General features: G+C 31.7%; 2 protein-coding genes across 2 annotated transcripts; both read right to left on the reverse strand.

Annotated features, from left to right (window-relative positions):
- Positions 1 to 1010: 1010 nt before the first annotated feature.
- On the reverse strand, positions 1011 to 5602 carry LOC129901234 (alpha-(1,4)-fucosyltransferase). Its single transcript, XM_055976363.1, has 3 exons — positions 4869 to 5602; positions 1871 to 2044; positions 1011 to 1744 (listed from the first exon to the last, which is right to left on the reverse strand). Exons 1-3 carry the CDS (start codon positions 5361 to 5363, stop codon positions 1175 to 1177), a joined length of 1239 nt encoding a protein of 412 aa, XP_055832338.1. The 5' UTR covers positions 5364 to 5602; the 3' UTR covers positions 1011 to 1174.
- A 676-nt stretch (positions 5603 to 6278) lies between these two features.
- Positions 6279 to 10245, reverse strand: LOC129901149 (N-terminal acetyltransferase B complex catalytic subunit NAA20). The gene is made up of 6 exons (XM_055976274.1): positions 10092 to 10245; positions 9705 to 9795; positions 8551 to 8683; positions 6942 to 7011; positions 6786 to 6846; positions 6279 to 6699 (listed from the first exon to the last, which is right to left on the reverse strand). The coding sequence occupies exons 1-6, from the start codon at positions 10167 to 10169 to the stop codon at positions 6608 to 6610; spliced, it is 525 nt and encodes a 174-aa protein (XP_055832249.1). The 5' UTR covers positions 10170 to 10245; the 3' UTR covers positions 6279 to 6607.
- Positions 10246 to 23887: the final 13642 nt, after the last annotated feature.

Consider the following 23887-nt stretch of genomic DNA (forward strand, 5'->3'; position numbering starts at 1 on the left):
CTCAATCGGATGTCACGCTCCGACACGGTATATTTGGATCGGGTGTCACGTTCCGACAAGATATATTTGGATCGGGTGTCACGTTCCGACACGGTAATATTAAAGGAAAATAAATTAAAATGACTTAATACTACCCAATCTCCAATAACTCATTTTCCAAAAGAGTGTGTGGAGGCTTGAGTCCTCATGTGTGATCTTGATATTGTTGACTGGTTATGTAATTGTTCATTGGTTGCCATCTGTTAAGTGTTATTGTTGATTTTCCGCTATTACTTTATGTATATTGATTTCTATTTTGAGTCGACTGATAATACCTACTCAGTACATATTGTCATGTATTGACCCCTACTTGTATCTTTTCTTGTTTTATTTTGTGGAGTGCAGCGAGTATTCCGACTTCGATTCGACCTCAGCTCTAGTCAGTCTCCAGTTCATCGGATTGCGGGGTGAGCTATCCTTCTAGCTGGCGATGGAATCTCTTGTCATGGCATGGTATCCTTAGTTTTTGGACATGTTATGTTATTTATTTGGTGTTTGATAATTCGAGACTTAGTTTTAGAATTTAGATGTCCTTCATGTGATGACTTTCAGATTTTGGGAAAAACGTATTATTTGAGCTTCCGCATTATTATCATATTTATTAGTTGGGGTTTGTATCGTTGGTTCTCCCACCTAGGAGGTTAAGTGTGAATGTCACTCATGCCCATTTTGGGTCGTGACATACCCAAGCCTATTCCACCAGAAAGCGAGAAACACTCAACCACCAACTTACTGTTTACCCTAATCCGGGACAATGCTCACTCGGACAATGCTCTGACCTCCATATAGTGTCACAATTGCATTCTCTAATTTGAGAGTCACCGATTAGGTTAATTTACCAGCGCAAAAAAGTTGATGCTACTATTCACATCTGGAGACCAGACGAATTCTAGGGTCAAGAATGCACCAGTATTAACAGATCAAGGAGAATATTGGTGGAAATGGACATATAGAATACACAATTTTGTTGAACCAAAATTTATGTATCATTAATTTGTAAGGGAGATCTTTACAACCCACTCTACCTAGTCTATAGCCTAACACATGCACTGTTTAGAAACAACACTAGAAGACCTAAGTACACAATAATAATGAAATTTAAAACCTTGTACCCTGTATTTTTGCAGTTGAATAGTCAAGAGGCTTTTGCATTTCTCCCATTTCTTTTACTGATGGCTTCACATAACCTGCAAGGCAAAGTATCCAGACTAGCTGCCCGTGTTTTTCTATAGTTTCCCAGTACGCCACATCTCCTCCATGCATGGTACTCTGCATAAGCTACCGGATTATTAGCAATGGCCTTAACGTACGAGGCCAACTCCTCCAAAGAGCTAAACTTGCTTCCATCAATTATTGAATGTGGAGGTACAAAGTCCCAGACATTCGGGGCACCAAAATAAATGGGGACTGCACCTGAGTCCAGAGCGTAAAACAACTTCTCTGTTACATAACTCTCTGTCCTGGTGTTCTCAATCGCAAGGACAAACTTGTAATGTGACATCGCGCAATGCAAATGATCCCACCATTTAGGTGCTTCATTAAAATCCTTGATACACTCAGGATAAAATGAGAGTGCCTTGTCTAGACCTCCAACATTGTTCAGGCACTTGCCAAATGAATGGGAGGGTAGCAAGCTGAGAATACGTTTGGCAAGCTGGTTCCTTTGAGGAAGACAACGTGATGAAGACCAATAAACAAGAGTATCCTACAAATTTACAAATCGCGGGAGACTGTAACAAGTACTTAAAAGAAATGAGTAATAAATATCATTATGCTCGATGATTGAATATTGTACAGGAAAATTGAAGGAACAAAGCGGCATTTCACTTACGTTGTTCTTAAAAGGAGAAAGGTGATAATTCCGATTGTTATGAAAAAGTGTGCCCGCATAGGTTGACTGGACATCATCTTTTGCATGATAGCTAATAAATATATCCTCATACCCTGAATTCTTTCTACCAGCTTCAAGATCCATGTATACACGTAATGGATCACCTTGACGTCTCTGATAAGTTAAACAACAATTGTAAGGAGGCTGGAGTGAAGAAAAAGAATGCATAGTGTGTACAACAAGTAAAGGTTCTATGTAATTCAGATTTACTGTGGGGATCTCAGCAAAGAAGAAAGATAATTCTCCCCTCCCTACGATGGAGAGATTTAAAACAAAAGGATGAGGGAATAGGCCAGAGATTGATGCTGAAATAACAACTCCTAAGATATATTTTGTGCAACTTCATAGAATCAGCAATATGTCTTTCAACAGAGACTATTTCTCTAGTAAACTCGGCATTTTAAGAAAGAAACTTAGCTAGATAATATTATAATAATGGACAGAAGAAAGCAAGATTGATCAGGCAATTCTCAAATGATGAACCTCATCACAGAAAGGGAATACGTTATACGTAAACATGACCAGAAAATAAAGAATGGAAGATTTACTGATTCACTAAGGTGCTTGAAAACCAGAAGAATTTACTTTTAGGACGAATAATTCATCCCACATATCCTCTAATAATAGCATAGAGAGAAGTAATGTGGCTATCATACGGAATACAATTATTAAATGAAAAAAAGAAGCTGTATTGTAGAAACAGAATCAACTAGGGGAAGTGAAACCTTAGGCGCTAAGTCTTAGGTCCAACGGAGAGTATCTCTGTAGATTACAAAGTCAAAAAGTCACCAGACCACCAAAAAAAGTCCCTAACCACCTATAAACAAAATTGTTCCACACGGAACACCAATTTACAGATCTTGTTACATGGTTGCTATTCTATTCACCTGTACTTCAACATCTATGAGAACAAATGGCTCTTTGATTTCCTAACAAGCTGCCAACAACTATTGTCGCACTTAACTTCCTAGCACTCTATTACAGTATATAGCTATATCACTGAACATTAAGAAAAGTGATGCCAAAAAATATAGTAAGACAGCAAACTTGAATTTTGCATAGGTCTAAAAGGTGCACCATATATGTTCAGTTCACAGTAATGCATGAATAGACTTGCTAATTGGTAAGTTGAAACAAGTCATAGCAAAAATATTTCACAGAACATAGCAAGTACAGCAGACAACTATTTAGGTTTTCCATCACAATTGAATGAAAGGACTTGACCACCTTATACAAAAATAAGATTTAAACTAAGAACGAATCATAACTATTAGTAAACAATCATTGGGCCAGGTGTATTATTTACCAAAATAATAGAGCCGAATAATGCCCCTACCATTATATAAGTAAAGGATAAATTATTATTGTTTCAATTCTTTCCATACATTAATAACTACTCTGGGGAAGAGTAATGAAAGACAACCATTTGGTTGGTCAAGATCACTGCTTTGGGGCTCTATTTGAAAATAATAGTCTGTGACACATGTACGAAAGTAATCAGTGGCTGTGGGTTAGTCTATCCGAAAATAAAGGTCAAAAGGTTTTATTTTCCATTCCATGCAGAAAAAACTCCTAGCTGCAAGCTCCACTGATTAGCTTTGGAAAAACATCAGAAGTTTAACATAAAGGATGTGAAACGAGCTGCAGGGGAGAAGAGGAGAGGAAGCTGAGGCTTCAAGATTGTATTTCTGGAGTATGACAGGTCAAAACCCAATTTAGGATGGAGACGGCCCATAATGTAAAGACTAACAAGAAGCTAAACATGTGCAAAACGCTTAGTGCATTCATACATGTTGATTTCACATAATTAAACAAGGTTAGATGATTCAAAATGCTTAGTGCATCCATACATGTCGATTTCGCATAATTAAATGTTAGATAATGTCTTCAGAGCATTTAATGGCACTTAAGTTGTTAATTGATAATTATATTTCCTCACCTTGGAGTAACTGGTAAAGTTGCTGCCATGTGACCAGGAGGTCACGGGTTCAAGCCTTGGAAACAGCCTCTGGCAGAAATGCAAGGTAAGGCTGCGTACAACAGACCCTTGTGGTCGGGCCCTTCCCCGGACCCTGCGCATAGCGGGAGCTTAAGTGCACCGGGCTGACCTTTTTTTTTTTATATTTCCTCACATTCTGAATGCTTGAGTTCATCATATCCTAATTTAATAAGAAAGGGAAATGAGGTAGAAGGAATAGACAAGCTGCATCCTCTAGGTAACTTAATATTTGCAATTCATATCACCCTTCCAACTTGTGACATCTCAGATGACATTAAAAAGGTAATTCCTGAGTCTCTTTAGTGAGGCAGTAGAAATCATAAACTGATACCATCAAGATTCAATATTGATCTTACAATATTAGACATTTGGTCGATTTAATTTGAAGAAATCCTTTCATTCGCGCTAAAGCAGCAGCATACCTTCAAGGCTGAAGAAAGATCCTCCAACCCTGTTTCCATTTTTCTGTATCTTTTTTTTTTTACAAGAAATGAGGTTCTCTGACACTAGAGTTTCTCTATGTGTCACATTTATTTTACACGGACTTACAAGTCACTAAGCAGAATAAGAATCTCTTCACAAGCACCAGACCTACTGTATGTGTAAGAACGACTACTTAGCCTTATAGGGATAATTGATCATTTGCCTCCATTCTTTCATGTTTCGGAGCTAAGCTGGCATTGATCCTAGAGATTATAGACGTTTAGAGCCTCAGAAAGTAATGAACCAAAATATAAACAATCAGGAAATACCACAAAGTAGAAATGTAGGTTTATCTAGATGCATTATCATTACTGATTACCAAGCAAAGAACTCATTCATGCTAAAGATTGACTCAACTAATAGTTATTATTTACTTTGTGAGATAATAACTATTAATTGAGTGATCATATGAGAAATCAACTCGATAAAAGAGCTAACACTGGTTAAGGAGAATACCTCAATAGGAGGAGTAGTTGTCTCAAACATCAAAGCATCAGGTTTATCAGCAACAACCGAAGATTTAGTCCACAAGCAGCTAAGCCCACACCGACAAGAGTACAAATTATCCAAATTATCAGGAATCCAAGTCCACCCTTTAACTAATACACTCACATGATCCATCTTTAGTTCATTACACTTCAATTCACCATCATCAACATTTTGCAAAGAACCAGTAGAAGAATTCAACAACAACCCATTTCCTAATAACCCTTTGTGTTTCCCGCTAAATTGAGCACAACCCACTTGAGAATCCCATTTCTTGAAAGCACCCAACAAGTTGCTAAACGGGTCGGGCTCGGAAGCTGAGATGGTGGTCAAAATTTGATTTTTTGTTGATGGGATTGAAGAAGTGTGAAGTGGGAAATCAAGAAATCCAGAGAAGAATAGAATGATAAGTGTAAAACCCAACATGATTGTGATTACAAATGTGTTAACAGATTTCAATTGCATTTTTCAGTTCAAGAATAAATCAGCTTTTTTTCTCTCCCCCTTCGTCAGACAAGGAGAGAGGGTGGGGGTGGGGGGTGGGGGAGGTTACGGGGAGGGATTATGAAATCAATTGATCTGAGAAATGATGTTGGTATTCTTGAAAGAGCAGTTACCATCTACCGGTGGTTAGATTAGTAAAAGGAAGACTAGTATAAGCATTTTGGGTTTGGAAGAACTAGGAAAGGAGAAAATTTGACAACATGATTCAACTATACTTTAATAAGGACATAAAGATACTAAGAAGGTTGTGGTGCATTAGTGAGACAACTTCAGCCTTAATTAAAGATTTTGAATTTAAGTACAGAGTATAGAAAAAATTATGCTGGGAGTAGCACCCATTTATTCAGATTTAGTCAGGTAAGATAGGGTCTAATTAGTTTTGTCATTATTACTCACATGCCGAAGTAAGACGGGGTACACGCCACCCTCTTCAAACTCCACTCATAAAATTGCACTAAGTTTGTTGTTATTGGAATTGTTGTTCAGATTTCGCTAGTCAATTCTTTTTGTTTTGATTGTGTATTCGAACATACAATTTTTTTAAAATAATTTACATATTTTGAAACTTAATAAATAAAAAATACTATCTCACAAAACTTAACAATTTAAAATATTTGAATTATGTCATATAAAATGGGACAAAAGGATCCCATAAGGAGGTAGTACTTAACGGGTGGCTAGAACCTCATTAGGCTTCGAATTTGTGATAATCAAATGCTAGTGGAAGATTTCAAATCTCATAAAATCGCAATGCATACTTAGTATAACGCAAGGAATAAGATCATAGTATAAATGTACATAGTATGCATATATATATATATAGTTTGAATGGAGTACTTGCATATGTAGTCACAAAACTTCTTTCTCTTCAGGTCATATTTGTAATTTGAATTGTAATATCTTATTGAGCAATTCCATAATGAATAGTCACAGAACATATTTGCATTATTAAAGTTCAATAGAGCTAGTATGGCCAAATTTGGTAAACTTAAGTAGCCTTTGGGAAAAAATGACTCAGTTAGCACTTGGTTCTTAAACATAATATGCAAGTACTTACTGGCATAACACTAAAATAGAAAGTATCCATTTTCAGATAGAGATAAGAACTCAGACACCTCATCTAATACATTTCCAGCTAAGACTTCTTGATGTCTAAACTTAGCTTCTTGAAAGATATACTACATGGTAACAACTCTTTTAGCGACTCAGTCATACTCCAATTCATCTGGAGTCACCGGTCGTTTAAGAGGGATGATAGACTTCTTTTCTACATCTCGTGATAACGCCTTCCTCATATCTGGAACAGCAAAGAGGAAACAAGGGTCATAACAGTACATCATAAAGTACGTAGAAACTATGTCACAGTGAAATGCAGCAACTCACCCAAACCATCTTCCTCCCCAGAGTAATAGCGTAAAACTCGCCTATATATTACATAATCAAGCTGGAAAAGACCAAACAGTTGACAGGATTAATACCAAGAATAAATATTCGTCCAGATACAACTCCAACAAGGTTAATCTCAGGATAGGTTATTACCTTCTCGTACATCTTTATGGCTGGTGTATTTGATGCTCTCACAAACAAGTCCACAAAGTAAGCCTTATCACTACAAGAACAAAGTTCACCTTAGAGCCAAGCTTGGACAGCAAATCACACAATTAAAAAGATTGATTCAGCTAGTAGCCACAAACATCAGCAAAGATTACAAAAAAAAATTATTATTCTAGCCTGACACTAACTTTATACCATCATACAAAGTGAGTGCTCAATCTAATAAGCCCATTATAGTTTAAATAGAATAGAGATCAAAACTATACACTTTTAGGAGGTCCAAAAACGAGGAGCAGGTTACTGATCTCAGTCTACTCTCGTCACATTAAGCTTCATGTCATCATGCAAAGACTGGTGAGCCAAGTAGCAAGAATATTAGAAAAAGAAAACAAAGCTGAGCTACACAATGCTAAGATGAAATCAATCTAATCGTATCATTTCACACTCAACTTTTATGCCATAACACAAACTTACATAGCATAACTATGCCTGGAACAACAAGACTAAGGGAAATAAGATACCTCTTTCACTATCCGAAAGGAGGTTCCAGTATCCACAGCACCAAGCTCAGAATAAAGGCACCTAACAGCTAAAAGTATAATTTTATTCTCCCAAAAAGGCAAAGGTCATGCAGAGATTTACAAGGGATTTATGACCCAAAACTTTGCACTACTTGTACAAGTGTACTCTGTTACTATGCATTGATTAGATCAGTTGGTCGTTTGGTAGAGTTTATTAGAAGAAATAATGCATACATTAGCTCTATGTATTAGTAGTATCTTGTTTGGTACACTTTTTTAACTTATGTATAACTAATGCAAGCATTAGTACAAATACATGGAAATTCAAGGTATTAGTAATGCAAGGGAATTTAATGCATGTATTAGCATGGTTAAAGACCCACTTGCCCCTCAAAATCTTTTTTATCCACCATATTTGTGGAAGGTATCTTTGTAAATAAATATTTTTTAAACAAAATTATGCAATGCATGCTATTTTATTTTATTTTTGATAAGTTGCAATGCATGCTATTTCTAATACACCAAATCAAATAGTGCATAAGAAATAATGCAAGCATTACTAATACACTCTTTGTAGCATTATTCTTATACACCCTACCAAACGACCCCTTAAACATCTATGAGCAGGATTCACAGTGTAGACTTTTTCTGAAGCTATAAGGAGATACAAGGAAGTAAACCCAGAAGGTAGCAAAGTCTGTAACATGTTTTTAAGACATCTAGTGAAACAAACCACAAGCTAGATTAAAGCAAAGAAGAGGAAAAACTGTAAACAAACTACGCATGACAAGTTAAAATTAAATGCATCTCTGCGGTAATCTGGAAGCCTCTACATAAAAGAGAATTGTGAAACGACAAAATGATAAATTTGGAAAGATGAACTCGAAAAATGCAACCAGGATTCATGAAATACTGTGAACTAACATTTTACAATATACTGACACTCCTTATAATCTAAAGCGTGAGTGCTTTTCTCAATTTGCTTTTGTTTCCAGGATTCTAATTATATAGGCATTAATCTCTCAGTAATGGAATTTAGCAAAGAACAGTTTTTCCACTGTATAGATGCTTACATCTTATCACTGACATCTTCCAGCAGGTTCATCAATTTCTTGGCTAATTGCTGCCTCCTATATTCAGGAGCCACAGTTACTGCAGTGACGTGACCATGCCAAGATTCTCCTTGCCCTTCAACTTTTCCCATAACTGTACACGTGACATAAGCCAACACTAGTTTTAAAAAAGACAGGTTTCTCAGGAGTAATTTTCGAAACATTGATAACAAACACTCCTGCTTGGTTATCAGAAAAAAAAAATATTCTTGCTAATTTATGAGAGCCGGAATGCAACATGTAGTAGCTGCCAAAATAAGACAACTACATAATTGACATTCTAACCACTTTTATCACCCATGAAGAGGCCAGAATGCACCAGCCAGTGCCAAACTAAGTACATAATTAACATTCTAACCACTTTGTCACCAATAAAGTCTGACCTTTTTCTAGAAAAAACAACAACGAGTAAATGAAACCTTTTCACTGAAGGAAGTATAACAGAATGATTACTTGCATCTGTCTTAAACCTAGGTTCTGTTGTGGGAAATTTAGAAAAACATAATGTTAGCATCTAGGGGACAGAATAACTAAAATCCGCCTAAAGCAGCACAAGAAATCTACTGTATGTTCCCAATCTCTTTTTGAAGGAGAAATGAAATTCAGAACGTTTAAGGCCAACAAAGATCCATGGCATTCCTCGCTATAACAAAGCATCTATGCACTATTGTTTGACCTAAATTCAATAAAGCAGAGTAATTCTCTGCCAACTAAACTGACAAAGAAAAGCTAGAAAGCAAAGTTAATGTACATCCTCATCAAACAGTGCTGCTAAAGAATCGTCCTTGAGAAATCCCCCTCACTTCATCCCCCTTTAGAAAACAATTTGCTCTTGAAAAAGAAGGTAAGATTAAAGGAGAGCTTTAGGCATATTATTATCAATTCTTGCAATTTTTTTCTTGATTTTCAAAGATTTTCTGTATTCCTAAAAGGATCTAAACTCTTACTACTTAACTGGCTCCTATCTAACACTAAGGCATTTAGTCAATGCTTCAAAAGCTTATATTTGATATTTCTAATTTACTCAATCTGAATAAATCAAATAATCATCAGTCGTCTGCTTAAATCGTCCCAAAAATACTATGAATTTTAAAATCTACAGTGGAATAACTCACTGTATCCCATGATGTGGCCGCCAGGAGCTTCTGCAACATGGAAATAGTCCGGCCATCTTGCCATGTAAGTCATATAAAATGACATGTTGAACTGCAGCAGATGTTAAAACTCATTTTTTAATAAGTATAGCAAAAGGCACTACAAATCATGCTAAAATTCATCCAAATTTCACAAAAAAAACACTATAAATCATGTTAAAACTCGTTTCAAAATTCTAAAATGCACCACAAATCCTGTTAACACTCCTTTCAAATTTCTTAAAGTCATGAAAAATCATCTTAAAACTCGTTCTAATTCAGAAAACACTAAAAAATATGCAGTTTTCGTTAAGAAATTAACCAAAAAATAAACGAAATTTAGGGGAAACAGAGAGGGTCAAGTTTTACTGTTTCAGTAAGATGATCTAGATTCACTGATGCGAAGCGGAGAAGATCATTGCAGCTGAATCTACGAATCGTCGTCATGCTTTCTCTCTCTTCTTCGCTTTCTCTCTCTACGGAACTCTCTGGTAATCTGTAAGATCGATAATAAGATAATGGACCCCCGATGCCCTTTGTGAACATGACGGCCCAAAATAGCATACACCCGGCCCACAAGGAATCTCCTCCTTAATTTACTTCAAATAAACTCAAATTTATAACATAAGTTTTATATATTATAAAGACCATAACTCAATTATCAATTTTACAAATCTAACAATTCATTTTGTAATGATGGTGATTTTTATCGTTGCTTTCAAGACTCATTTGATTTTAACTCAATTTATATATATGAAATTTAAGACTCACTTGTTCAATGCATTATAGTCCCGAATTACTTTACTTGTCACATTTTTTATTTACATGCTCTTTAAGAAATTATGTGTTTTGACTATTATACGCTTATTTATCTTTATTAATCATTTATAATGCTCATCTCTTTTCAGTAAATATTTTTTGTTTAACTCTCTTCAATAAATAAAAGAGAGTCAATCTAAACGATCACAATAATAGAGTATGTGTATACATTCTTCACTTATATTTTTTATGTTAAAATTACTTCCAGTAATTATTAGTACTTGAGATAAAATGAGAAGAATGCATTTAATTATATCTCGATTTTTTAAAATGACAATTATTATGAATCATCTATTTTTAACAAGTAAAATGATGCGAAGGAATAGTAAATACTATTAGTTAAATATTTTTTGAACAAAGCAGGTACAAATTAAACAAGGGCAACAAAATAAAATATATACTATCTAATGAAATTTGTACTTGAATTGTATGTTATCTTATCCTGGAGGAGATGGGCTAGTTGCATACTCTTCTTCAGAAAATGGAAGCCCCTAGCTCCACCAATTTGGCATTTATGATATGAATATAAATATCATCAACATTTGGTTATGGCAGTCAACATCCCATAACTAACTAAACGAATTTGGTCTGCTCTGGTCTGGTTCAGTTAATCTGCCCTTGTTTCTTTTCTATTAGACAATTGTCTATCTATTTTTTATTAATAATATAATTTTAAAAATCCTCAATATAAATAAGTACACGTAAAGAGGATCAGTTTTACCTTACTAATTTTAATGAGTGAATATTCAACAGAACAAGTTGCATTAATTAATTGAAAAACTTTAATATATAGTTTGTGTGAAATTGTTTTTCTCTTCAGGTAACCTTTACACCCTTCTTTTAGAATGGTACCTTCGGGTATCAAGTTCCTAGTTTTGGGTTAGCATGTCTATGAGATGTTGAATATGTTATTTCATGCTCTATTATACGTGTGTTTACCTAATCATAAGCAGCATCAGTTAGCGTAGTAATCAATGACGGAGCCAGAATTTTTAATAATGGATTCAAAAATTAAAGAAATAGACATACGAACTAGCCGAAAGGGGTTCGATATTTACTATTTATACATAAAAAATTATTTTAACTATGTATAAATAGTATAATTTTTCGCCGAAAGGGGTTCATCCGAACCCCTAGCCACAGTGTGGCTCCGGCCCTGGTAGTAACTCTATAGGGAATCGATCTTTGCATGCCCTGCATACTTCTGCACCCAGATGTCATCGAGCTACTTCTCACTTCAGTATCAAATTGTGTGTGGAATTGAACCAGCTAGGCGCCGTGTAAGTTTCGTGCATACCTTTGCCACTGTGCTACGGGTCTCTATTGGTTTTGAGGATGTTCAAAATACTATATATATATCAATATAAAGTAAAATTTGACTTATATATATATATTGTAATTTTCTGATCAAGGATGTCCATATGGACACCTGAACCTGTTATTAAGCATGTAATTGCACTTATGATGCATAAGATGTTGGATTGATCAAGTTCCACTGCTCTACTTGTTAGACGTTACAGTTACGAGATTGCATTTGGCGTATGCACTAAAGTATTTATGAAAACATACTAGTCTTTTTCTTTGATATATTCAATAATTCGGTATTCAAAATTCACAAACTACCTATTAATAATCGAAGGTAATACCACTCAGACACACACAAGGAGGAAGAGGAATGGATGCATTTGAATTTACTAGATTAGGGTATGGAAGGAAGATATCAATTTTCCTGACACCATGTGCTTCTGCTGAAGCTCTTCCCTGCATGCAGATCAGAACCATTGCATCCATCACAAGTCATAACCACTAAAACCCTAGCAAACTTAGACTCTCCCCAGCCCTATTAAGCCATTTTGCATGGACATGATCACTCCATCAGTCACACTTTTTGGCCTCATTCCTTATTTACTCCTTTTGTACTTATTACCCTTATCTACTATATACCCATAATAAGAAAGAGAAAAAAAAATATCATGAGCACATGCACTTGTTCACTATATAAATGGACCCTTCTATATATTGTCCTTTTAACTCTTCTTATATTGTCTTTCAAATTTCAAACTTTGAAATGCCTAAGAAAAATAGTACTACTAAAGAAGATCATGAAGGTAGAATTAGATCAAGAACACCAAAAGGGCATTTTGTTGTTTATGTTGGGAGTGAAATGAAAAGGTTTGTTGTGCCTACATCTTACTTGAAGAATCCATTGTTCCAAAACCTTCTTGACAAAGCTGCTGAAGAATATGGCTTTGATAATGGGAACATAATCCTTCTTCCTTGTGATGAATCCACATTTCGCCGGCTTATCGCCATGTTAGCAAGGTCTAGCTCATTCAATAGTATAAGAATAAACCCTAGTTAATCATCGACTAACATGATCTATATAAATATATGTGCGCGCAATATGCTTCTACGAGACTACGATTAGTAAATACATTTTCAAGTTATATATACTGAAAGTGTAAAGACTATTTACACTATGATCAGTGTATATGTATTTTAACTTGTTTGTAATAACATGCTAAGTAAGTATTTTAGCTTATTTATGGATAATTATCCTTTAAGTGATCGATCTATATGCATAGTTGTAAGTTGTGAATCTTAATTCTAATTACTAAGCTAATTAATGTGAAATGACGATAATTTTTAATATAAGTCAAATGAAATGTTAAAACAATAATGCACCTGACATAGCAGCAAGCATAGGATCCTTCTTGCCATCAATATATACTTGCAAACAAACATCATAAATACTAGTCAATATAATCACCGTACCGGTTTTCATTATTTTGCCGTCTATTATATAGTATATTCAACCATCAATTTACAGTTTGCAGGCTACAAAGGATTGGCATTTTCCTACGACAACCTCTATGCTTGTTATGACAAACATTTTTTTAAAAAAAATAAACGACTAACGATTTCTTAAACAAATTGATCTTCAAATACATTGTTTTAAAAAGATATTTAGAATTTACAAATTCTAAATTCACCTTTACATAGGTACTTTTAATGCCTTCATCACAAGATATTGGATCTCTAAATACGAATATTGTTATAAAATGGGAAATTAATGATGGAATAATAACTTATATATATTTGTTTCTTCCTCGACATTTTTATAAACTCTAAATATTGGAACCACTTGCATGGGTAAAGGCAATATGAATGCCAAATTCCCAAGTCCTAATTAACTACGCTTTCATTCTATTTTTTGGTTCAAGACTTTTGAAACCAATTGGAAAATTTTGCTGACATGCAAAGCAAAGATCACGCCTCTCTTTTATTATTCACTGACCGACAAAAGAATTGGCTATTTTTCAAGTCAAACATTCCCAAAATTAAAAGCTTCCTTTGCTTTTATATAGTTCATTAATCTCTATTATACAATTGTGGGCCCTTTTATGATATTGTTTTGGTTTAACACATCAATAACATATTAAAAGTGTCCGTAAGTTTCATTTAGCTGGACATCCTAACTATCACTTTTTATTAAAAAAAAATGATGTAAATTTTTTAAAATACCTTAACATGCATTCTCAAGCGTTCATTATATAAATAAATTAATTTCTTAAAATATGTTGCCTCTTTGAATCATAGGCATTAGCCTTAGATCCCTCAAATCCGATTCCGTTAAAGAAATTTTCACAAGATCTAAATGGAACTTTTGTGTGCAATGAAACGAATAGATATTGATTTAAAGGAACCAAATGGAACTATTTTCGGAATCAAAGGTGAGATTTATCATTTACTCACTTTTACTTGACCTCTTTATCAAAATAAATGTTTCATTTAGGAGAGTTTTATTTTTATGTTTTTATTTTGTTTATCCCTTCTTATGAGCTTCCACCTTTTGCTCTTTTGATTACTCGAACTGACAATCTAAAGATTGGAAGTAAGGGATGCTTACCATCCGAGCAATTGCCTCCTATATCTCAAAGCATCATTAATTATTAATAAGATTAGTGTAATAAAATATACCTCTAATTAAAGCTTTCTTGAGAATATATCACGTTAATAAGGACCAAGCAATATGAAAAGGAGAGAATTTAAGGTAAACAAAAGGCCAAACGGAATACGGTTATGCATGACTTCTCAAGAACTAAAAAGAATCAAAGCTCAATTTTATGAGGAGTAATTATCGGAGACAGATGAAGGAGAACCACGGCTGTAGAATGACTTGGATGACTAAGGATGTGTTTGGTACCAGGAAAAAAATATTCTTGATAGATGTTTTTTAGAAAAATAAGTGAGTTTTTTTTTTTTGTGTGTGTGTGTCAATATGTATGCAAAAATTATTAAAAGGGCAGCCCGGTGCACTAAAGCTCCCGCTATGCGCGGGGTCCGGGGAAGGGACTGACCGCAAGGGTCTATTGTACGCAGCCATGCCCTAAAATATTTGCATTTGATTGTTCCTTCGGGGACATCCAATAATAAAAAAAAGATTTGCATTTGATTTAGACATATACTATGGAGGTGGGGGCTAAGGGGTAGGGGTAAAGATGAGGTGTGATGAAGGATGCATTACACTTTGTTTGGATGGTTGTTACGTACTGTTTCATAATGTATCATATTGTATTGTGTTGTATTGTATCGTACGGTATTGTTTTAATGAATATAAAAATTGGATAGATTGTATCGTTCTCCGTTATTACATAATGTGACATATCCATAATTTGAATGATAAACGTACAAGAAATTATAGGATATGGGGTAGAACTACAATGAAAAGATAGGGTAAATGAAAAAAATAGAATTATTTAATAATAAATAAAGATAAAATGAGAAGAAAATATTAAGGTAACGTGATCATACCAAATCAGTTGTTACATAAAATGAGCCTTTTTGTCTTTACCTAAAGATGAATTGTAAGTGAATTTAATTTGGACAATATGATTTTTAAAATTATACATGGAATGTTAACTAATATATAGCACTCTTTTCTCTTTGGTGTCTGTTTGACTTAACTTATTTTAACCAGCTTATAATCTGTTTTAGATAAGCTCAAACAAATAGACACAATTATTTGGAGGGTTTATTTTATGCACAAAATGATTTTAAGTTGATCAGTCAAATACTCAAAAAAATTGAAAGCAACTTATAAGTCAATCCAAACGGATTCTTGGCCTAAAATCACGAACGAGGCAAATGTCATCCAAATGTGTATTAATTGTAATTTTGTTATGTATTTTTTTTTTGGATAAATTAGAGGAAAAATGAACGTCTGGCTTGTTTAGTAATGTAGTATCTTATTTAGTTATGTGGTGTGAATTTATTTTTGTAATATAATTAGTTCATGTCCCAAAATGGTCCACAAGCGCAGCCATGAATGCGTTATTGACTGTTGAAGCATGCCTGTGACAATTCCCCATGTGGAAAATATGTAGTAATACTAACACTTACTTGATTGGTTGGGTAGTTGGGCTTCGCCAAAACCCTCACACATCACCGAACTCTGTTAGGTACCGACAAGAATTGTGATAGAGTGATAATTATTTTTTTATCTTTAATTAGAAGTTTTAGGTTTGAGTTCCTAATTTGGATATGAACTGTCTTTGTCCTTTGTTGGAAAGAGTTTTAATTATCTTCAATGTAGGACTTTTCAATATAAATCTAAATTTAATCGAGCTTCAACACAGATACTGGAGATCGGATGGAAACCCAAGAAAAAGCCTATTGTTAGGAGTTACGAGAGATGTAATCAAAGGAAAATTTACATGGATGTACATTCGGCTATCTAATTTATAAAATATGTACATAGTATATTTATATTAAATATACATATTATATATAATATACCTATCTATATACACCGCATATACCATCAAAGAACCATATTTCATATTGAGCTGTAATTTTAACTATAACAATGTGCTTGTGCCCTGGACTTTGCACTAGTGTTGGTTTATTATTTTTTCTTTTAAAAAAACTAATATTTCAATAATGAAAAAATAAAACTATAAAGTTGAGTGTATATTCAAAATATTACAAGTGAAATATATACTGAAAGTCATGTCGATTATTTTAATATCAAAATAGTGTTGATAAATAATTTCAAACAACTATCTCCCACATTTTTTTAAAATTAGCCACAAACTTCGTTGCTAAATTGCTCATAGCTAAGAATTCCTTTTGATATTCTATTAATAGAATTGAAGATAAATTTTATTATCTTCCTATAAAATTTATCTGTTGTTAATTCCTGAATTTTAGTACAATTTTTATAATAAAATAATTAAGAACTTAGAGAATCCTATATCCTAGTTATATAAAAAAAAAAAAAAAAAATGAATCGCAAACTCGACATTTAGTCTTATGTAAGGGATAAAGCCTATTGTGTCATTTATTAATGCACGCCAAATCTGAATTTTCTACCAGAATTGCCTACCAAATATTATTGACATTTATCATACTCGCTGTAAGGTATGAACGGTAGAGCAGCTAGGTAGGAGCTCAATATTGGAAGAGCGCCCTCTCTTTTTTTTTGGAAATCGAGTTTGCTGGGTCCAGTTCCTTCTTTCCCGATTTCTTCTTTAGAGATGAGTTACACCGGCCAATAAGGAGATATTTTGGGCTTATCGGATGCAAAAACCTTCCCGATTGACAGAACGTTCCGCTACTGACACTTGAAAAAGCAGCTTTCAAGGTCTCGTGCGTGCTACGCTCTCGCTCTCCTTCCATCCGCGAAGCTGAGGCGGGAGAAAAAGGCAAAAAATTCAAGCCGCTTAATGAAACGGTGAGCGGTGGGCCTTCAAAAAAGAAAAATCGCCTGGAAGTCCAAGGAACTTTAGTATTGTACTCTACCCCCGAACCAGCTTTCCGTCAAGAAGAAAAAGTTTTCCATATGGGGCTTTAACTTGGGTTAGATCACAAATTTGTCACTTGCATAACATAATCATGACCTTTTAGTCATTATGGTTGTGTTTGATCGGAAGAAAATGTTTTTTTCATAAACGAAACATTTTTTAAAAAAATTAAGTGATTTTTTATTTATTTTTTTATGTTTGGTAAGCAAACAAATAAAAATATTATTTCAAAATTGTTTATAAATAATATAGAAAAATACTATGAAAACGGGGTGGAAAGTTAGGGGTCAGGGTGCCAATGTGAGATGATCAAGAGGTGGAAATGGAGGTGGAAATGTTGTCTATAAAATTTGTTTTCTCTAATATTTCCACTTAAAAAGTACCATTTGTTTTTTCAATTGTAAAGAATTTACTAATTTGTTATAAGAAATTATTTTTTTTATCAACTGAGTATAAAAAAAATTAGAAAAACTTTCATACCAAACACACCCTCTCATGAAAAATCACAACCTTATCTGACCTATTTTTATGTTTTTTTTGAGCCGAGGGTCTCTCGAAAACAATTGTTCTACCTTGGTAGAAATAAGGTCTGCGTACACTTTACCCTCCCCAGACCCACATTGTGGAATTTCACTGGGTTGTTGTTGTTGTACTATATTATTATTACAACCGTCTAGTAATAAATATGCAATTTGGCAATTTGGAAGATATATTATTGTTATTAGAGAAAATGGTCTGATATACCCCTCCGTAATTTAGAATTGATACATTACTCGTTATAAAAGTAATTTATATACACTTTTATTGTTATACAGACAACTCACATATACCCCTTTCCTCTCTAACGGAAGTGAAAGAATTATTTTTATAATTTTTTAATTTTAAAATTTTTTATGTAAGGGCATATTTGATATTCTCACACGTATTTTTTTGGTCTCTTTGATTCAACGGTAAATTTGAAATTATTTGATGGTCAAATATATTTTTTACTAACTTTCTTGTAAAATTTATCATATATGCCCCAGTTTTTTTTTAAGGATACAAAAAATATATTACAATATATCTAGAAAAATATTTAGTTTGAAATTTTTTCTCACTTTTTTCATTCACACTTTTTCCTCATATTTTTACAATAAAGAATGGAAGAAAAAAAACAATAAGAAACTCAAATAATGATAATCAAATAAATAAATAAACAATTATGTGTGAAAAGAATCATACATATCCCTATATGAATTTTTAAAAATTAAATAATAATAATAATAAATTTTTCACTTCCGTTAGATAAAATGGTATATGTAAGCCAAATTTGTAATAGTAAGGATATATGCGAGCTTTTTTATAACGGTAAAGATATATGCAAGTCACATTTATAACGAGGGGTATATCATCTCTAAATACCAAAATTTAGGATATCAATCATTTGCCCTAGTTATTATTACAACTATTTGTGAGTTTGTGTCAACTAGTAAAGTATAGTCATATTTATTAATGAGTATAATATAATATAATTACAAAGAGATGTCCATTCAAGTTACTCAAGTGCCAATTTCTTGAGGGTACATTCAAGTAAATCACTTAGGAAGTGCCAACTTCTTGAGGGTACATTCAAGTAAATCACTTAGGAAGTGCCAACTTCTTGAGGGTACATTTATATCTTCAATACGCACATAAGATAGGGGAAGAATTTACTTGAGACAGGTCCTATTATAAACTGTTAATGTCACAATCAAAAATTCAAAATTAACAAGAAGTATAATTTAATAAATAAAATCTAAAAATGATAGTATATATATGTAGACTTTATTTTACCTTATAAAGATAGAGTGTTGTTTTTGATAAATTATTAGTTCTAACTTTTAATAAAACATATCCGAACATATTTGATAAGGACATATAGTAATAAAATATGTCAAAAGCACAAAAATCTTAGTTGGGACTTTGATTATTTAGCATGGAATATAAAACAACGATGGTGGTCCATTCTAGTGAATGTATTTTAAAATTGATTATTTAATGTCTATTATTTCATTTTATTTAAGTTGAAGAATTGCTTGCCTTTTCAAATACAAATGGGACAGATTCTTACCCAAAAGATTTTGTAAAGGAAACAAATCTTTTTTGAGATTTGCTTCTTTTTACACACTGAATCTTTTTTTAAAATAAAATAAAATAGTATATTTTTGTCTTTCTTTTTTACTTATGCAGAATCAAAGAACTTATTATATTTTCTTTTATCGGGCTACAAAGAGAATATTCTTAATTATCGTGGTTTGTACTTAGTTGTACTTCCCAATCAAGAAAATAAAAAGGGAAAATAGAGCAGAGAAAAGAAAAACTCAAATAACAAATTGTTTCTATAAAAAAACTTTATGTTTAAACAATTTATGCATAACTTGTTTATAAATTAAACAACCCTATAACAATTAAATTAATTCATAGTCTTGGTACCTTTTTAGAGACATAAAACCAAAATCTTAGATGTTTTTGCATTAATTTTCTGTCACTTCGACAATAGAAACTATTTAATCATATTCAATATTTACACTAAACAACATCAATTTAATATGGTCAAGTATACGATTAATTAGTACTTTTTCCTTTTTAAAATAAGTGGTGTTTTTATCTTTTTATTTTATTTTAAAATAAGTGATGTTTTATATATCAAGAAGACATTAATAATGTTCAAACATATTTTCACTTTGCATTTTATATATATACTAGTTATGATAGCCTGTGTTGTGCACAAGTCCAATGACAATAATTAATTATGCTTGCTACAATATATGAAATAATATACATATTTGCTTTGTTATTTTTAAAAACGAGCTAGAAAATAAGCTATAAATTGTAAAAATTAAAATTATAACTTTAAATTAATTTTTAAATTTTCATGATCAAACAATAATTTCAAATAAAGTAAAATTTATTCTGAAAAAATGTGAATAGTAATTTTTATAGCTAAACAGTTAACTTAAAAGTGAAAAGGAGTGGGTGACTGCTCAAACAACTTTTTTTCTTTTTCATCTCAACAAAAAAAAAACACGTAATTGCTACAACAAACTTTTTTTGTTACAATTTTTTTTTTACTTTTACTTTTAAAAGTAGATCAAGAGATAATCTTTAATATTAATTACTTATTTCTTTAAATAATTTTTCAAAACGTAATATTATATATTAATTAATATAAAAATTAGGAAAATATTTAAATTTATTATTAATTTAAGAGATGTATAAAATTTAAAATGAATAAATAAAAATAAACAAAATAAATATAAATATAAATGAAGTCCACAATTTTTTTTATAAAACCCATATAATAAAGGAGAATAAACAGACAAACACAAACAGATATATTAACGTTGTGTTGTTGTTCCCCTTTCTTAGATAGTAATATATATCCAAAATTCAAATAAGGGAAAAATCAAATTGAAAGCAAAAGGTGGATTTTATGATGGATAAAGGTAAACACAAATCTACTAGACAAGGAAAGGTAGCCCCACTTTATATTTTTTTTTAGGTCAAATGAAAGTTAAGTAAAATCAACCGATAAATATTGTGATAGAGTGAATACTAAGAATTTTGGGTTTGAGTCGCCCTAGATATAAAGTTGTTTTTGTTAAAAAATGTTTTATCCGCTTGTAAAACTTTTCAATACGAATTCAAATTTAATCAGATTTTAATATAAAAATCGGACATCAAATAAATAAAAAAAAGGAAGTTAGGCAAAAGAAGAGCCAAAATATGTGTGTGTGTGGTGGGGTGTGTGGTGGGGTGGGGGGGGGAAATTGAGATGTTTCTTAAAAATGTATTTAATAAATTATTTACATAACGAAGACGTAATAATTAAGGGGTTCTATTCTTAAAAAAAAAAAAGAAAAAAAATCTAGTTTAGTTTTTGTTTTAACAAAAAATCAAGTTCAAGTACTGCAATTTTTGATGAATTAGAAGTCATCCCTTAAAAGAATAAATAATTATTACCGATAAAAGTATACACTAATAGTGTGATAATTATTTTACACAGTAAGTTTAATTTGACTTATCATAATGGATTATAATATATATTTTTTAATTATCATATCATTTTCTCTATTATAATAGATAATTTATCCTATTTCATAATTATAAATCTCACCTTTATGAAGACTAATTTATATTTCGTAAAAAAACTCATTACATCCATGATATATATGACTGTGTTTGGTACTGATGAAAAAAAATTAAAAAAAAATATTTTAATTTTTTTTATTCTTAATTGATCAAATTATTAAATTTTAAAATTATTTTTTTAAAAAAATAAGTTCATTAAAAATACCGAAAATGGCTTCAATTAAAAATAAAAAAATAAAATTCATAAGTTTATTTCAAATTCATTGTTTCCTTTCCATCCCTCCAACTTCCACCCTTTACCTCAACCCCACCACTCCAAAACTCTCACTCCTCTCCTCATTCCAACTACATATATAGTATTTTAACGATATAATATTTTATCAGATTATATATAAATATTTTTTAAATAATATATTTTTGTTTACTTGCTACTTGAAAATAAGTAAAAAAAATTACTTATTTTTCAAAAAAATTATTTACTCGTACTAAACTTGGCCCCATTTGTATATGGTATATGACATTATGATTAATTAAACTTAGATTATTTTGAAATTGAAGTTTTATTTGGACATATATCTTGATTTTTCTTTAAAATTTTTTAGACAAGAGAGAGTTGCTCGGATGGCCGCACTCTCAATTCTAAAGTTGTGAGTTTGAGCCACCAAGAGAGCCAAAAAGTGAGAGTTACTAGGGAGAGGTAAAAAAATAATTTAATATTTTTTTCATAAAAATGAAAAAACTTACAAGTTGTGTATATTATATAAATTTTCTAAAATTTATACAATTGTACCAAATGAACAAATTAGATCCGGTAAACCAAATACTTATAGAAATAACCTAAGACACCATATTGATGAATCACATATCTCCATTTACCTTTTATATAAACTTTTAAATACACATAATTTTATAAAAATTTATTAATTAACAATAATAGTACCTTATTATATTATTTGATACAATTTTTTTACATGTTACAAACTTTCTCTTCACGTCAAACATGAATCTTCTTTCACAAAATATAAATTCATGGGTCATATTTTATATTTAAAATCTCAAATCTTATTTTTGAAAAAACTTAAAGTATGATATCATAATTTTAAATCACGCGTCCAACCGACCCTCTCTCTCCAAACTTCAACCTTTTAATAGTGAGTAGAGTAAAAGTCCAAAATGGACAGCCAAGTGGGGACACAATAATAATAATAATAATAATAATAATAATAATAATAATAATAATAATAATAATAATAATAAATTAAAGGGAATAAAAAAACATGGAATAAATTAAATTAAAATCAAGTTGGCTGAGCTATTTGAAAGAAGAACCAATAGAGGACATAATTTGGTCAGATGTCATGAAATCGTCGAAACTGTGTCGTTTTTCTCCACGTCGACTCCCGGCAATTTCCTCGTGCTTTGCTAGTCTCTCTCACCTGCTATTCCCCGTAATATCCTCACGGAATTCCATTGTTTTATTGTATTTTTTCTATTTTTCTTTTTGTAATTAATTACTAATATTATTTTCTTTCAAGTTCAAAAACTTTAAATGAGGATTGGAAAAGAATGTATTATGGACTTCCAACAACTTATCACAAAATATTTTATTTTATTTTTTCCAACCATATTCTTAGAATCTAACGTGCCAAATTCATTGGCATATTCTATCTTCGCATCACTTAAAATAAAAAATTTAATTATGATAAGAATAATAATTGTGTGATGTGTATAATAGGAGAAACTCATAACTTTCGTATTGAAAATTTAATAAACATAGACAAAAAGTAATGTTTGAGAGAAAATTACCTAATAAGTTTTAATCATGAGATCCATCATGCTAAAAAAAAATATTTATTCTCCTAATTATAGCAAAAAGTTAACAATATTCTTTTTTTTTTCTTTTATTTATTCTTAAACTCTTGCTTGCTAAATGCTCTTTATAAATGATTTGTTGATAGATAAAGGAAGTTTTTTTAAAAAAAATTACATATTACAAATTAAAAGAAATAACTTTTGTTTTATAGTTTTTTATAACATTATATTTTTTAATATAAATTTTTAAAGTTATTATTTAGATTAATTTTATTACTGTATTTATTTGTGTACTTATTTTTACATATTTTTACTTAAGCAGAGAGTTTATAGACAATAACCTTTTTATCTTAGGAGTAAAACTGCGTCCCCATTATATTTTCCATGGTTGGTGTGTGGTGTCACCAAGTTTCCTTCCCCACCTTAATTCTCCATTTACTTTTAATATTTCATACGTATTTTTTTATACACTTCTTGAAAGGCCAAAAGGGTGATAAATTATTATTTTTGATTTCCTTTTATTTATCAATTGCCAATTTATCCTAAACAAATATATATTCCAGCTGTAGGTGGGACCCACTATAGCCAAAACTTTTTAATTGTCTGAGTCTATAAATA

This window comes from Solanum dulcamara, chromosome 8 (assembly GCF_947179165.1).
Source record: "Solanum dulcamara chromosome 8, daSolDulc1.2, whole genome shotgun sequence".
Classification (NCBI taxonomy): Eukaryota; Viridiplantae; Streptophyta; class Magnoliopsida; order Solanales; family Solanaceae; genus Solanum; species Solanum dulcamara.

Coding starts and splice junctions, on each gene's coding strand:
- LOC129901234 (XM_055976363.1), bottom strand. CDS start 5,363: ATGCAATTGAAATCTGTTAACACATTTGTAATCACAATCATGTTGGGT. Junction 2,045..4,868: donor CAACTACTCCTCCTATTGAG/GTATTCTCCTTA, acceptor TTAACTTATCAG/AGACGTCAAGGTGATCCATT. Junction 1,745..1,870: donor TTTCTCCTTTTAAGAACAAC/GTAAGTGAAATG, acceptor GTAAATTTGTAG/GATACTCTTGTTTATTGGTC.
- LOC129901149 (XM_055976274.1), bottom strand. CDS start 10,169: ATGACGACGATTCGTAGATTCAGCTGCAATGATCTTCTCCGCTTCGCA. Junction 6,847..6,941: donor CCATAAAGATGTACGAGAAG/GTAATAACCTAT, acceptor GGTCTTTTCCAG/CTTGATTATGTAATATATAG. Junction 6,700..6,785: donor TGGGGAGGAAGATGGTTTGG/GTGAGTTGCTGC, acceptor TTGCTGTTCCAG/ATATGAGGAAGGCGTTATCA.